The sequence below is a fragment of the Chamaea fasciata genome, unplaced genomic scaffold, assembly GCF_029207755.1.
Source record: "Chamaea fasciata isolate MVZ Bird 193981 ecotype frontalis unplaced genomic scaffold, bChaFas1.0.hap1 SCAF_4, whole genome shotgun sequence".
In the NCBI taxonomy this organism is placed as follows: domain Eukaryota; kingdom Metazoa; phylum Chordata; class Aves; order Passeriformes; family Sylviidae; genus Chamaea; species Chamaea fasciata.
Window position 1 is genome coordinate 41,842,633 of NW_027094089.1, and position 13,171 is coordinate 41,855,803.

A 13,171-nucleotide genomic window follows, 5' to 3' on the forward strand; every position below is an offset into this window, starting at 1 on the left:
TCATTTATTCACTAGACCCTGGTATATGGTAACTAGTCAACAGCAATATGATAGGCAGTATTTAAAATAGACTCTTCCTGGGACAGAATTAACAGCCTTGGTTCTTGATGTTTTCTCCTTTTTATCCCACTCTCACATGTGACCCTCATGTCAGATAAATCCTATTAGCCTGGAGAGTACAGGAAGAAATTGAAATGGACAAGCAAGCTCAGAACTAGCCTCTTTTTTGTCCAGGCATCAAGTGATAGAAAAGACATAAGAGGTCTTATATTGCATGGTGAAATTGGATGTGTCTGTGTAAAATTACAGAACACTGCTTTAGGAACATCATTTTCAAATTGTAAAAAAAATATTTTTGCAGTTGTGTCTGCAAAATTGTTGTGTTGTAGACAGTTTTCATTTAGGAGAGACCTTACCATGTTGAGGGAGAGGTTGGAGGCCTCTGTTTAATGGGTGTGTGTTTGTTCAACATTATGGATATTTCACAGTGTTATAAACTGTTACAATTAGGGAGTTTTTTTTCACTAGATTGGGTTAGATGCAGTGTCCTTCCTTGAAGAGAACAAAATGATTTGTCTTTTCTGGTTGTACCAGAACTAGGACTAGACTGTGTGCTGGCATAGAGCAGAAGTGGATGAAGAAATTCTGGTCTGTCTAGTGCTGGTTTTTTAAGGATTTAATAATTTAAGTGCATTATTGGGTCAGGACCAAAATACTCAGTACCTCATGGGCTGAAGCCCAAGAAGAACAGTTGTGTGTGCTTCAGACTGCTCCAAAGAAAAGGACATGTCCATCAGTTTATTGGCTTTCATGCATTTTGAATAGCTGGGGCTGACTGTGTAAGTTAATTTCTATTAAATTAAGAATTTAAGACATTCTAGATCTTCAGGTATTTTTATGTACAGTATTAGGTTTTGTATGTGGTAATGTAAAAAAAAACCCTTTCACAGTTGCTCTACTATTTCAGTGTTTTTTGAATAAAATGCATTCAAACAAGTCATAGGCAGAAACATACTAGTGCTTCTCTTAATCGGTTGGATTTTTTTTTTAATAATGGTTTGGTTTTGGGATTTTTTTTGGTCAAGTACAGCTGATACTATAGTTCAGAGTAGACACGTACCTTTCTTGATACATCTACAAATCTTTAGTCACACTTTCCTTTATTTTTTTCTAATTGGCTGAGCACTAGCTTAGTTTGGAGTCATGTTGCTTGTACAGACCTCAAAACAAGTTTCAGAAGTGGCCAAGTATAACATTTTATTCTAATGTAATGTTCTTTTGAGAACTTTGCTGCTGTTGTCTTAAAAATGTGAAGGCAGATATCTTTGACTAGTCTTGTGAATCTGAATGTATAATTGTACCTATGCTATCATTTTATCCACATTTCTTGGTGTGTTTTTCTCACCATCCTTAATATGAGGACTGTTTTGTAGTAATACTTTCAGAACCTAAACTAGACTTCTTGATCTTGTTTTATCTAAAAATGCCTTACGTTTCTCTTTAAGAAACTTGAAAATTTTCAAGCAAGTTTTTTTGGAATAGCTTAATTATGTGAGAGGCTGTTAAAATAACTTTCTATTCTATTGCACACGTGTTTTGTCTTGTTTTATGTACAATAACAATGTCCCATTAATTTAAAAGGGATAATGCCTGTGATCAGAAGCCCTTTCATAGTCTAACACTGATTTAGGAACTGATTCAGCCCTTCCAAGACTTTTGTTAGTATAAATTAATTTGTAACTGTGAGTGTCATAGTTACATACCAGTGTCAAACGGAACTATTTATTGAAAAAGACCTAGAGAAGACTTAGCGATCAAAGGTACAATTAAGTAAGCCTGTCAGTTTCCTTTTGGGCGAGGAAGAAGGGCCTGGACATGCTGAGGATTGATAAGGTCTGATTGGACTACCGCACAAAAAGAGAAATCTTTGGGAATGGCTGTTAACCCTTTGGGGCCAGGTATAACCTGAAGCAGAAAGGCAAAGTAGGTGAAGTTATTAGTTTCTTCCTTTCTCAGGGAGAAAGTCTGAGCTGTGAATTCTGGGTTAAATACAGTATTCATGATGTCTTTAAACACACAGTTGTTCTTTATTATTTGCTAGAAATCACCCTCTTGGTTTGATATGTACCCTCTGATGGCTTTGTACTGCGTCAGTGGTACCCATCCATTAAATCTGGGGCTCTTTTAGTTGCCAGATGAGCGCTGGGGGCGTTGTGCCGAGTATCACATTAATGCAGGCTGTGCTGAAACCAGCAATTCCTCAGTGATGTGCACTCCCTGGAAAGGGTGAATTGCCTGTGAGTTTCTAGTTCTTGTCTGGCTTGTCATCTGCTGATCCCCTGCTGTGCTCTTTGCCCTTGCTTGAAAGGGCAGCAGCAAATACCATCTGCCTATGGCTGGAAATGGTTTGTGGCAGTGCTTACTGCAGGTGACAAGCTGTTGGGTTGGTGGATGCCTCTCTTTGTGCAATATCATCAGCCATGGAGTTTTCTGGATTTCATCTTCATTTAGCATCAGTAGTGATACAAATACGTTACTCTGTGAAAAGGCGCAGTGTCAAATGGATGTTTTTTGTTCATAATCATAGCTTTTGAAATATGCTTATGTGCATTCATGCTGGTATATGTTACTGTCTAGGCTTGTTTTCAAAAGTGAGTTAATTTCTTTTATGATTTCTTTTGTATTTAATAACTGATATGTAGTCTATATCTAATCTTACTTTGATGTTATCTATTATTAATAATTTGTGGACACAGACATTTGGTACCATTAATGAGTTGAAGTGGCTTAACTGTCTCATAAATAGTATTTCCCAACAAAATGAAAAAAGTCTTCAACAAAGGAAAGCATCTCTTGTTCTTTGTTCAAAGAAATCCTTGAAGTGGTTATTTCCACATACAATTGCAGACTTCCTTAATTTCCAGGAATCCTAGATCCTATTGATAGAAGAAATGTTTTGGTTTGTGTTTTGCTTGTTTATAATTATTCTTTTGTGCTTACTGTAACTGCAGAGTAGATTAAAAATCATTATTGCCTAGTTTTAAACCATGAAGTCTGATCCTGACTTAGACTGTAGCATTTTTATGTTTCAGTGCAGCCTTTTTATGTTTCAGTGCAAAGACTTTTCCTTTTTCTTAGTCTTTTCTTGAACCATTTATAAAAATACCTTGTTATGAATAAATATTTGTTATTATTTTTTGAAAGTCATGACTGTTCTTGGTGGGCAGGTTTTTTATTGTGTTTCTTTTTGTCCTTGTTGGTTTGGTGTAGTTGATTTTTTTTCCCCTACTGATGGCAAAGTTGCCTCTCTCACTTTGTAACACCAGGGCCTACCCGGTTGGTCTGAGCCCCATTGTTTCAGGGGCACTGAAAATCTGAAGCTTAACTTTTTTGATTTCTTTCCCAAAGAGCTGACTGCTTTCTTGAGAACATTATGAGTACTTTCAAGGAGAGAGTTAATGCATACTGTCCCGTGTGAAAGAAGTGACTGGATTACATAAATTGATATTCCTAGTGTGCCAAAGAGAGAATACCTTCCCTCATTCCTGCTGTCATGTCTGTACAACCTTCATTGGCTGGCAGCAGAGGAGGCTGAAGTTTGGCTCTTGTAGGCCCTGGAAACATGCTGTGTATGCATTAGTATTTCTATCAAAAAATACCTGACAAAATATTTTTGAGAGAAAGTTAAATATACTTCATGTTTGCATACACAGTAACTAATATGTAAAGTATGAGTTACTTAAATTCCAGTATGTGTCTAGCTTGTGGATGTTTTTAGTGGTTATTAAAAAAAAAATAAAGAATAAAAACCCCAAACTCAAAACAACCTCCCCTCTTCAGACCTTCTAAGAAGGCATACCCAGTTTGCATCTGACATTCCAAACTCATTGAATGTACATAGTATCAAAGAGGTGTTCAGCCAGAAACTGCGTTATTTTCTTTCTTCCATTTAGAAGAAGATGTACTATAGGGATCTATGATAATCTCATTCAGTGTCTTATAAAAAAAAAAATATCTGCATGCCTTAACGGCCAATGGTGATATTATGGGTTTCTTCCTTAGCATGTTTAAGACTTGAGCGATGCTGCTGTGTAGCAGAAACTTGACACTTGGTGCTTTTTGGCATGCGGTTTCTGCTGTTAACTGAAGTAGAAATGGTTTTGTAGGTAGACCTGTGTGTACAGTTACTTTTACTAGGGTAACTAAGATATGTGCTGACCTTTGCTACAACAGTTTTTGGAACAGGAGACCACTTCTAGGTCCATTGGTTTTATCCCGAAAACCTTCATTACCTTTTTAGTTCTTACGGTGCAAGTGACTAATGCTGCCCCCCATACAATTCCCCTCCCTTGCGTCTCAGAGGAGCACTGCTTCACGTGTTCCTTCACTTGCCTGGCAGAGGTAAGGCTGACAATCAGCACATGCTCCTCTCTAGAAATTGTTTTGCTCTGCTTCAGCCTTCACTTAAGCCACTGCTGAATACCATTCAGGGCTTAAGAACTTGATTGAATCAGTAACCTAACCTACAAACGTAATCACTTATGCAAAGTATGTGTTCTACATTCGGTTTTTGTTTTTTTGGTCTTTTTTATATCATCTTTACTAGCCAGAGTCCCACATGGAGTGAAGTACTGCTCTGTGAGCTTTGAAGATTTATCTTTTTTTTTTTGTTCAAGCTTGGTGTAGGTTTGTAGTACTAACATTCCTTGTTGACCTGACTAGGTGGTGAAATCATCATCAATCTGTCATTTTGATGTTATCTCTGAGAAATTGGAATAGAAATCTGATGTAAAGACCTTTATTGAGAAGGAGATACCAACTTAATTTTGAAACTTATCCCACTGGATAAATTTAAGATAAATTTGGCTTTTGTCAGGAAGACTGATTTTTTTGTTTGTTTTAGTATTTAATGTTAATTCTAAGTTTAACGGTTAAATACAAAATCTTAATAGACATAGTAAGATATATATGAATAAATAAGAGGGAAGTTCAGTTGTAAAAAATCAGGTCACTATTCACTCACACCCTTTATCTCTGAAATGTTCTTCATTAGAGAGCACCTGGGCTTAAGGTTTTCCATTATGGAATTTATTGCAAAAGATTGGAAAGATTTCTTTGTTCATCCTGTCTGTCTAATAATAATAATAATAATATTTCTCTTACTAAATAAGAGGCATGAGAATTAAGACCAAAATCTCATTGCCAAATTTTCTTAAAAAATGCCTGCGTTAAATTTGGGAGCAAAGTACTGGGTAGGATGGCAATTAAGACAGACTGTAGTGAGTTAGAAATCACTTGGATTTTTGTTTTCAACAAAAAAGAATTCAAATATATAAAACGAATTTAATATCTCAAATTCTGTTCCATAATAATGTTAATTTTGAGAGTCTTTCCTTGACACTTCATAATGTTTCGTAATGAAAATGCTTTAATGTATTATGCACCAATGGATTTAATGTACTGCTGTTGTTTCAGTGGGACAAAAATAAGCAAAGTGAAGGCAAAAGGTGAGACTTTTCAAATCTCTAGTCAGACTAGCTCTAAAAATAATATTAAAGTATGGCTAGGAAGGAATGTCTTGTCTTCTGTTTAGACCTCAGATGCATTTTTAGACTGTTGGTTGGTCTTCCTCTTATGTTTATGGAAGCAGTTTGATTTTAATGGAAATCTGAATTCATTTAAAATGGGATTTGGTTAGCAGCGAAATGCATTCTCTTTTCAAAATAGTTATCTTTGTTGAACTAATTTCTAAAATTTAACTCAATGTAATGAATGTATTGTATATGGAACGTAATCAAGGAAAACACTTTATAATGTCTTCCATATTTCTCACAGGTTGTGAAGATGAGAAAAGATGTGAAGAAAGCCAGAGTCCTCACTATTCGCAGACTAACCAGACACATCGGGAAATTAAAATTGAAAAAGTCAGTTTTAAATAATAATGGGTTTTTGTGGTTTATAAATAAGGCAATATTTTAATTGTTTTCACAAAAATGGAAAACTGAGAGAAAAATGCACTACTCTTAAAATTTAAGGCACTAAAACACATAAATTCTATTTGTCTTAGTTTTGCATCATTTTTAGATTAAAAATACTAACTAATAAGATTTAAATGAAACAGAAATGGGATGATTTTTTAATGGGATTTAGTGTATTGGAAAGTAATCTGAATCAGTTACAGAACCTTTTACAGCATGTCTGAAAGTGTCAGATTTCGTCTTTTAGGTTATCCTGCTGTTGAATTTAAGTTGCACCAAGTTTTCTCACTGTAGTTGTCTTCAGTATTGTGTAGCAAAAATTATTTTGTTTGCATAGATCTACAGGTCATACTTGATTTTTAGTAATTACTATTGCTTAATTCTTATATGAACAGTTTAAACAATATTTTGTAGATTATGTTTTTAAAGATTACTGGCCTGAAATAACTTAGCATTAACAATTTAACAGATGTATCTCACACCATCTTAGAGAGGGTGTGAGAGACATCTGTTACTGTGTTCATAGTGTAAATTGAGCATGCTCTCACAGTTTAGCAACTTGTCCAAAATAAGAAGCAAGCCCAGTGAAATTCCATATTTAAATATTACAGATCTTAAAATATAATTATATTTGAGACACTGGTGTCACCTATTCCTGATATGAATTGTGGTTTAATATTTTCTAATACAGTAACAATTGTTTTTCACATTGTTCTGCTAAATCCTCAGTGTTTCCTCTGCTGTTCAACACAGCAAAAGCATTAGGCTATGTTCAGCTGTTTGCTAAAATGTTCATTTGCCAGTAAGGGATTGTGTTTATGCACCAGCTCCTGATTTTTTAATTTTACTACTTAGTATTGCCAGAGAGGAAATTAAGTAACTAAGCTGAGATTTTCTTAATAAAGATAGACTTCACTTGCAGGGGTTCAGAAGACTTGAAATTAAAGAACCAAAAACGAGTTGAGAGATTAATAGAAGAAATCCATGCCATGAAGGTAATGTCATGTTTCGATAATTAAATATTAGGGACAGTTATTTTAGTAACTAAAAGCGTTGTCTGTTTTCTGTGGCTGCATTACTGAAGCTTTAATTATTTTCAGAGTAAGCTTGAATATTAACATAACTAGCAAATGATGAGTATTTCCGTTTGTCAAGGTGTTAAACAATTTGAGTCTTAAGCTTTCCAGGCTAAACATGAATTTGCTTAGCAGTGTGTGGTGTTCAGAGTTTTTACTGTAACAGTTAAAGCACAGAATTTAAAGTTCTTGTACTGCTCAGGAGTGTGGGCAGGCATTTTGTGTGTCTGACAGTACAGTATTGTCTTGCAGGCTCTAAATATCATGCCATTTGTATTTGGTTCTGCAACAGCTTCAAATTGTTTCTGCAGGGGACTGGTTACATTTGAGTCAGATCTTTTTTTTAATTTTCAGCCTTGCTGTTAATTGATACAGTGTTTGCATCTTATAGGTTATGATGTCAAGAAAATGCTTCAGAATTTAAACTTGATAATTATTTGTGCAAATTTCTCAATTTTACTTGATACTACATAAAATTATATATGGTGAAATTAGTTAGGAATTCCAATCATAGGGCTCAATCACATGAGCACAAGAGTTATGTATAGGTTGTGACAAATGTTTTCTCACAATGTGGCTGTTTTGACTGTTTCTTCAATAAGTGCAGTTGATAACTGTAGTGGTTGTATAACTCTTTCTGTCGTGTGCTATTCTGAGGGGCTTTTTGTTTGTTTCTAACATTTCTTTCTTTTTTTCCTCAACTTTGCAGAGATCTTAGTGTTCAAAAAATCTAGTAACAGGAAAGGCTTCATTGATGAATTGAGATATGCTTTGTGCCAGGTTGATCAGGTAGAATCATAGGGATTTTTAGCTTAATACTTCCAGTAAGTGTCTTCATAAATGAGTAATGGGAAAAGAAAACGGGCAGCACTGCTCAAACACCATGACATTAACATTGGGGCATTCTGCGTTACTGACCTGCCATCAGTCTTAAACTTTGTCTTGTATTTCTTCCTTTTTCTCTCTCTACTATTTTTTTATTCTAATTTTTAAAGTGTTTTTTAATGCCAAGTATGTGTTTCTTAGTTTCTAAGGGAATGATCTAGTGATCAGGTGTGTTGGAGCACTGAGCTCAGAAGCCTATGTTTTATGGGGCTTTTCTGAGTGTTCTTGAGAGGGTTTCACTGCAAGATTTGTTCTGCATATGTCTTTGTTCTGTCTAGATTGTGCTTTTCCTTCCAGGTTCGGCTCATGCAGACATCCTAAAGCCTGCCTGCACGCAGGACAGTATTGGCCAAGTAAATTCAAGTGTTGCCTCAGTTGGCATGAATATGTACAGGGCTTGTAAGTGGTAGCTTTTAGAATGGTTGTCAGGGGAGGATAGATTTGTAATCTAGAGAGCTGAAGGTAAATTTTGCTCTGAAATAGTTTATAGAAAGGGAGGAGTCCTCAAAGTAAGCAGATGAGAAGGAAAAACTCTTAAATTTCTTGGGTAGATAGCTAGTAAATGCACTTGATTATCTAAAATTTTAAGTGCTGTAAGTTGACTTTATTGTTAAAAGCAATACACAGTTATATTAATATTTAATAAGAAAAAGGTTGGATTACTTGAATAATTTTAGACTTTTAAAATGCACAAGTCAATACTTACTAGCTCTACAGTGTATTTGTTTCTTATGTGAAAGAAAAGCTCCTGTTTCTTATGAATCACAACCTAAAACCAGTTGTTTACGAATTTTTTCAACCACTGTTGATTTCTGGATAAACAGAGATTTTTAGTGTCAGCATAGAAATATTCCTTATTCAGCATGAAAAAAGTAAAAAAGACAGCTTTCACACAAACTTGTAATGTTCTTTCAGATGAGTGGAAGATTTTATATTCGGTGAAACCTCACTCCCAGCAACCTTTTTGTCATAAGTTATTGATCATAAGATTCATAAAAACCACCTTCACATGCCTTCAAATTCTCAGATTTATAATTTGAGTTACGATTGGACACAATAGAAACAGAAAATGATCTACAGAGTTGCAGTTCAGAGCAGCTAAGGTTTGAGATATTCTAGATTATTTTAGGAGTTTTGGTGTGTGGATCTCAAACACATGCCAGAGGAAATTAAAAATCCTTTCAAAATTGATGGACTGTGTGCAGGATATAGCAATTTTTCATGTTTGTTAACACCAAGAAGTTGTCCATTAACTTCTCCTCACATGTTTTATGTAGGAAAAAATGTCTGTTCTCTCTTACTGAATGATTAGTCTTGAGGAGCTGCAAACTGCAAAGAGCAGTTCAATGGAAAAGACAAAAAATCCAACAAAATAATTACAGCAGCCAAAGTGATCTGGAGCCAGAAAATGGATGTTGCACCAGACTCCCATAGTGTGTGTATTTTCAGGATAAAAGATTTATTGAAGTGGTAATGTAGAATTTCTGGAAGTGCTTTATTGGTTGGAGGCATGAAGGCCTTCGCAGGTTAAAGAAAATAGTACAATTTTTTTTCCAAGTTCTTTGCCATTGCCAAAGTGTCGTGGTTTGACACTGGGTAAGCACCAGGCACCCACGAGGAAAACTATTCACTCATAATCCTCTGCTATAGCTGAGCAGAGGAGGGGAAAAGAAAAACTGAAGAGGTCATGAACCTGAGATAAGCATTAGGAAAAAACACTCCAAGGGCAAAACAGGCTCAAAACTTAAAAGGTATAAAGAAAAATTTGTTGAAAGGATTAAAAGAGGATAATAAGAACTAAAATCAACCTTTAGAACACCTTTTTCCTCCCTCCTGCCTCTCCTTTACCACTGACAAGGCAAGTGGGGGAGACAGGGTGTGAGAGTTTCGGTCAGTTTTTCACTTGAAATCTTGCTTCAGTTTGCTTAGGGAGAGGAGTCTCTTCTGCTATGCCATAGGGTCCTTCCCACAGGAAGTTCTCTGAGAACTTTTCCATTGTGGTTCTAATTTTCACAAGTAGCGGTCCCACCCAACCTGCTGTAGCATGAGTCCCTCCCCCAGGCAAAATAGTCTCCCCAAACTACATGGTGTAGGTCATTTTACTTCATGGGGTGTATGTAGTCTTCTAAGGATAACTGCTCTAGTTTGGAAGCAAGGGTTCTCTGGAAGCAAGGGTCGGGTCTCTCTGTTTGGGTTTCCTACTAGATCCTTTTCAGCATCCATCTGCTCCAGCATGAGCACCTTTTCTCACAGGCTGTGAGTGGATCTCTGGATCCCCCCATGCCCTGTATGAATTACAGGGAAACAGTTTGTTTTATTATAGTCCTCACTAGAGCTTGTAGAAGAATTATTTCAGGTCTGATATATGGACCATGTCTCCCTCTCTCCTTTCACTGACCTTAGTGTTGCCATGTTGTTCTCCTCATGATTCCTCGCTTCTTCCTTTTCTGTGATTCAGGAGAAAATTGTTGTCGTAGGTGTATTTGTTCTCAAGTTCTATCAATTGAAAAGTTCTTTTAGGGTTTTGCAGCACTGAAAGGTTGATCTCATGTGAACTCAGTATTGGGAACTGCTCATTATGCCCCTTGCTTTTGGTGAGCCCTGCTGGCACTGCGTGGGTGATGCTAGCTGCCATTGGTGGCAGCCATGGTGCTGGCACCATTCCATACCTCATTTCATGTGGGACACCAAAAAGGAGAAGGCGCTGCTGACACTGCCCACAGCACGGATGGCTAAAAGCAGCTAAGCAGGCAAAGTTCACTCACTGCAAGCTGTGTCGAGATGGTGAGCCACATCACCTGGCTGTGTGGCCCTGGAAGCTGCTTGAGGAAGAAGAGGAAGGTTTTTTTCCCTTTTAAATACGTCACTGCAGAGGCATTACCAACTTCTCTGATTGGGTCAGCAGCATGTCTGTTGTCAGAGCCTTCAGGGATTGGCTTTGCTGGACATAGTTTAGAAGCTTCAAGGAGCTTTTCTCAAAAGCGACTTCCATGGCTTCCCCCACCTCCACTAAAAGCCATTGTGTTAAACCAGTGCCCAAAGACACGTCTTTCTGAACATCAGTCCTTCTTCTTCCATTGTCAACGACAGACCCAGATGTCCTTTCTTCTTATCATATATCCAGTAGAAAAAAAAAAAAAAAAACAAACCTGCCTGAGGAGTGTTGACAACAAAATCTTTGGAAGGACTTTATGTATTCTGATGACCTCAGAAGGCATTACTGGAGGATTCCATTTTACAGGATATTTGTTTCAGTCTGGGGAGAAAACTGTGTCAATGTTTCAGAATTTAAGTCTGTCTGTTTTTCTGAAGTTTTTAATGCAATGGCTTAAGTTTCAGAAAAAAAATCTAACGGTTTGAAATCTTAATCAGGGAGAATTTTTTGCTTTATTAAGAATTACATTTCTCAGTTCAGCTGCCTGTAAACGCACAAACTTTTTGAGCCTGCAGCTCAGCAGTACTTCTCTGAATTAAACAAAATTGAACTTTCAGTTACAAGATTTTAACTTCTCTTTCTAGCTTGTATCTTTACTAACTACAGTCTGATACGACAGGAAGGACAAAATGCTTGCTGTCACTAACAGTTGTATCACTAACTCTCGGGGTTGCTATTTTCCTGTCATCAAGTAAATTCTGAACAGTCAATGCTGACATAATATCACTTTAAATACACTGTTTCCTAGGAGTGAGATAGTATAAGATGCTTTTACTTTTTAGATTTAATGGAGTGTCCATGTCTTTTTCTAATGTGCTCTACACAGTCACGCATGCACAATTCTGCATGTATATTGACCATCTATGAAGTGTTGGTGCTGGGCTGTGTTGAAAAATCTTTTGTTACTTGTATTTGCAAATAGTATATGTTATATTGTTAGAAGGACATTTAATTTTTTTATTCTCTATATTTTCATTGTTAGAACTGAAGAATAAAAAAAACCTTAACTGGCAAATACAATTAAAAGTGTCTCAAGCACAATAATCAGAAGTAAACATTGTGAAAAATGAGAGCAGTTAAAAGTTCCAGCTACGTGGATGCCGGAACTGGATTAATTGTTTGCAGGAGTTCTCAAAGCTATTGGAATAATACACTGGTTTTTGAGTTCTTCAGTTTTCATTTTTCCAAAACTTAATAAAATATTTGTTTAACAATTCACATAAGATGGGGAAAAGGAATGGTATGATCCTTTCTGGTTCTCTAGTATGATACTACTTCTGTGAATTACAAAATTGTGTGTAATTACAGGTATTTCTCAACTTGTTTGTCAGGCCTGATGATACTATCAAAATGGATTAATTATCCATGGTAGAATACTACTTTCCATATTGAAGAAGCTTTTTTTTTTTTTGAAAGTTTCTTGACACAAAAATAACAGATTGTCTAGTGATATCTTAGCAATGTCTTACTTTGAGTTGTTGTAATTTCTTGGCTGAAATAAGATCTTAATATAAATCATCGTTTCTTTACCATGTGTCTAGGAGTACTTTTGCCTTTATCTTGCAATAAAAACCTTGACATTATGCAAGATATTCCTGTATCATGTTTGGGGGATGCCCATTAGGAAAATATGGACAAAAGGCAATTTGCTTGAAGGAAAAATGCCTTCCATTTGTCAGGAATGAGCAGCAGTTGATTTCAGCCATTTTCAAGTGTCTTGGAGAGATGCCTTTTCTGTCCTGAAAATTTTCCCTGGAGAAATAGATTAGTTAAAACGATGCAGGTTTTTTAGTACACTTAAACCTGTATTTATCACAGAATAATGAATTTAGTACAAGAGATATGGGAAAAAATAATGCTTTACATTATTTTCTCTTAGTTTTATACTCTATCATAATGTTAACAGAAGTAGACTTAAATATGAACTCCATTATTAAGATTTTGAAAGCCAAATTATTTTTAAGAAGTAGAACCTCAGTTTGAAGGATGTTTCCTCATTGAAACAACACTCATTCAGTTTCCTAAAAGTGAGAGTGGTACAGTTGAGAACAGGGCTGGGTGACTGATGATTTTTGTAGTAGGTCAGCTTAAGGAACTTCCTAAGTCTTTCTTGTAGTATGGCCTTTTTGCATGGAATTTTTATATCCTGAAATACCAGGCTTTTTTTGTAAATCTTCATCATTTTCTTCTAACAGTAGGTTTTGTTTCTTGGTTAATGGTTTCATCTTCTGTAACCTGGCTTTCAGTTAACATCTCACCATACAATTGTCTCAAGTGGGAGTGGAAACTAATACACT

At 36.0% G+C, this 13,171-nt stretch overlaps 1 protein-coding gene across 2 annotated transcripts in view; it reads left to right on the forward strand.

Moving 5' to 3' along the window:
* The window catches only part of SRFBP1 (serum response factor binding protein 1), a 73,981-nt gene that overhangs the window by 23,517 nt on the left and 37,293 nt on the right, over positions 1-13,171 (forward strand). Inside the window, exons 2-3 of one of the 2 annotated variants that reach the window (XM_066181375.1) lie at positions 5,836-5,924; positions 6,901-6,973. The exons of the other annotated variant lie outside the window; for it this stretch is intronic. Of the exons in view, the coding sequence (XP_066037472.1) occupies positions 5,836-5,924; positions 6,901-6,973 (162 nt within the window). The remainder of the gene's footprint in view (positions 1-5,835; positions 5,925-6,900; positions 6,974-13,171) is intronic. 2 annotated transcript variants of the gene reach the window in all.